The sequence below is a fragment of the Nicotiana sylvestris genome, chromosome 2 (genome assembly GCF_000393655.2).
Source record: "Nicotiana sylvestris chromosome 2, ASM39365v2, whole genome shotgun sequence".
NCBI classification, from domain to species: Eukaryota; Viridiplantae; Streptophyta; class Magnoliopsida; order Solanales; family Solanaceae; genus Nicotiana; species Nicotiana sylvestris.
The window spans coordinates 66535763-66537979 of record NC_091058.1 but is presented as its reverse complement, the minus strand read 5'-3'; the positions used below and the strand labels follow the sequence as shown (position 1 = coordinate 66537979).

The following is a 2217-nucleotide window of genomic DNA, read 5'->3' as shown; positions in this document are numbered from 1 at the left end:
GATCACCCACTCTCATTGTCATCTTTCCTTCGCAAACATCAATAATAGCTCATCCTGTGGCTAGGAATGGATGCCCCAAAATAAATGGGACTTCCTAATCGGGTTCGTAGTCTAGGATAATGAAATCAGCAGGGAATATGAAAGAACCCACTTGAACTAGCACATCTTCAATAACTCCCTCAGGATGAGCAAGGGAGCGATCAGCTAACTATAAGATAACTATTGTTGGGCATGGCTCATCCAACCCCAACTGTCTGAACATATATAGCGGCATCAAGTTGATGCTCGCTCCAAGATCACATAAAGCTCGCCCAACAACATGTTTACCAATTGAGATTTTGATAGTGAAACTACCTGGATCCTTCAATTTCTGAGGTAACTTGCCTTGAATTCTGGAACTGCACTCCTCAGTGAGTGCCACAGTCTCAAACTCAGTTATCCTCCTTTTATTTGCCACAATGTCCTTGATGTACTTTGCATATTTGGGTACTTCTTGTAAGATGTCAATCAATGGAATATTAATTTGCACCTACTTCAAGATATCAAGAAACTTTTTATATGTGGTATTATCTCTTACTTTCTACAATCTTTGAGGGAATGGAGGTGGTGGACTTGCAACCAATTATGGGGGTTGCTCAGCCACCGCCTCTCCAGCTAGCTTCTCTAGCTCCTTAGCTTTTTCTGATGTTGATTCTATAGTGGTTGGCCTCTTATTAAAAGTCACTTATTTCCTCTTTTTAGACTGAACTTCTTCTAGTTGTCTCCTATTCCTCAACGACACGACATTAAGGGACGCCTTAGGATTTGCTTCAGTGTCACTTGGAAGAGCTGCAGCTGGTCTAGTGTTTTGAGCACTGTCAAGTTGTCCCATTTGACGCTCCAAATTTCTCACTGTTGTGGTGAGGGCTTGTTGTTCAGCCATCATTTTTTTAAACATGTCTTCAAGGTGACTTGTAGGACTCGCTTGTTATTCAACCTGAGGTGGTCTATATTACTGTTGAGGTGCTTGAGGCCTATATTGATTCTGAGTGCCCTGGTTTCCACCCCAAGAGAAGTTTGGGTGGTTCCTCCAGTTGGGATTGTAAGTGTTCCCATATTGGTTTGTTTGGCCCCTATTTGAATTACCCACAAAGAAGACAGACTCTGGGTTTGCGGGGCACATGTCACTCATGTGCCCCTCTTCACATATTTCACAAAAAGCTTGAACCTGTTGTACTTGTTGCTTTTTGATACTCAAGTTCATCTGGTTGACTTGATTGGTCAGTGTAGAAATCTGTGCTAATAATGCTGAGATGTCATCTAACTCAAAAACCCTACAGACTTTTGCACTGTGTGTCTGCCCATCTCTCCTTGCCAATCCAGATTGCTCTTGGAGAATTTGTTCAATAATGCATATATCTCGTCAAAGCTTTTCTCCAACACTTGACCCCCCAACTGCAGCATCTACCACAATCTTTGTTTCAGAATGTAGCCCTTCTATGAAAGTGTGAGCTAACACCTCTTTCATCTGATTGTGATGAGGACAGTCTCTGAGTAGCCCCTTGAACCTTTCCCAAGCTGAGTATAAAAATTCCCCCGCTTTCTGTTTGAAGGCAACTATCTCACTTCTGAGCTTTGCAGTTTTGCCCAAAGGGAATAACCTTGCCAGATAATTTCTCGGCAAATCATTCCATGTTGTAATTGAATTAGCTGGTTCTGCCTTTAGCCACCACTTTGCCTCGCCCAACAAAGAGAATGGAAAAAGTGTGAGGCTCACATAATCTGGAGTGACCCCGTTAGTGATGTAAGTATCACTAATCTCCAAGAAGTTCAAAATATGCTGCTATGGATCCTCGTGTGGAAGACCCATAAATTGTCTGTTTGCATGAAGCAACTGGATCATGCTCTGTTTCAGCTCAAAGTGCCCAGTGATCCTGGGCTTCACTATACTAGAGGTGACACTAGCAATGCTGGGAATTGCCACCTCCTGAACAGCCATGGGTTGCTCCTCTGCCATGTCCACAGGAAATTGAACAAGTGCCTGAATATTATTCGTGTTCCTTGTTTCCCTCAACCTTTTGTGAAATTTTCTCTCAGGTTCAAGATCAAAGCCTTGAATTCGGTCTTGGCTTCTGACCCTACACAATTCAATCAAAGTTCCTGAGATGCGAGCAACAATCAAGTAATGTTAGACTCGACGAAATAAACAATTAAAGCAAAAACTAGCAAGTAGCTAAT

At 42.5% G+C, this 2217-nt stretch overlaps 1 protein-coding gene and 1 non-coding gene across 2 annotated transcripts; one reads left to right on the top strand and one right to left on the bottom strand.

Annotated features, from left to right (window-relative positions):
* Nucleotides 1–208: 208 nt before the first annotated feature.
* On the bottom strand, nucleotides 209–922 carry LOC138885019 (uncharacterized). Its single transcript, XM_070165902.1, has 2 exons — nucleotides 749–922; nucleotides 209–529 (listed from the first exon to the last, which is right to left on the bottom strand). Exons 1-2 carry the CDS (start codon nucleotides 920–922, stop codon nucleotides 209–211), a joined length of 495 nt encoding a protein of 164 aa, XP_070022003.1.
* Nucleotides 923–1508: 586 nt separating this feature from the next.
* Nucleotides 1509–1615, top strand: LOC138886698 (small nucleolar RNA R71). The gene has a single exon (XR_011405741.1). It is a non-coding gene; the product is annotated as a small nucleolar RNA R71 (small nucleolar RNA).
* The last annotated feature ends 602 nt before the right edge of the window (nucleotides 1616–2217 follow it).

Coding starts and splice junctions, on each gene's coding strand:
- LOC138885019 (XM_070165902.1), bottom strand. CDS start 922: ATGGCTGAACAACAAGCCCTCACCACAACAGTGAGAAATTTGGAGCGT. Junction 530..748: donor ATAGGAGACAACTAGAAGAA/GTTCAGTCTAAA, acceptor ATCTTGAAGTAG/GTGCAAATTAATATTCCATT.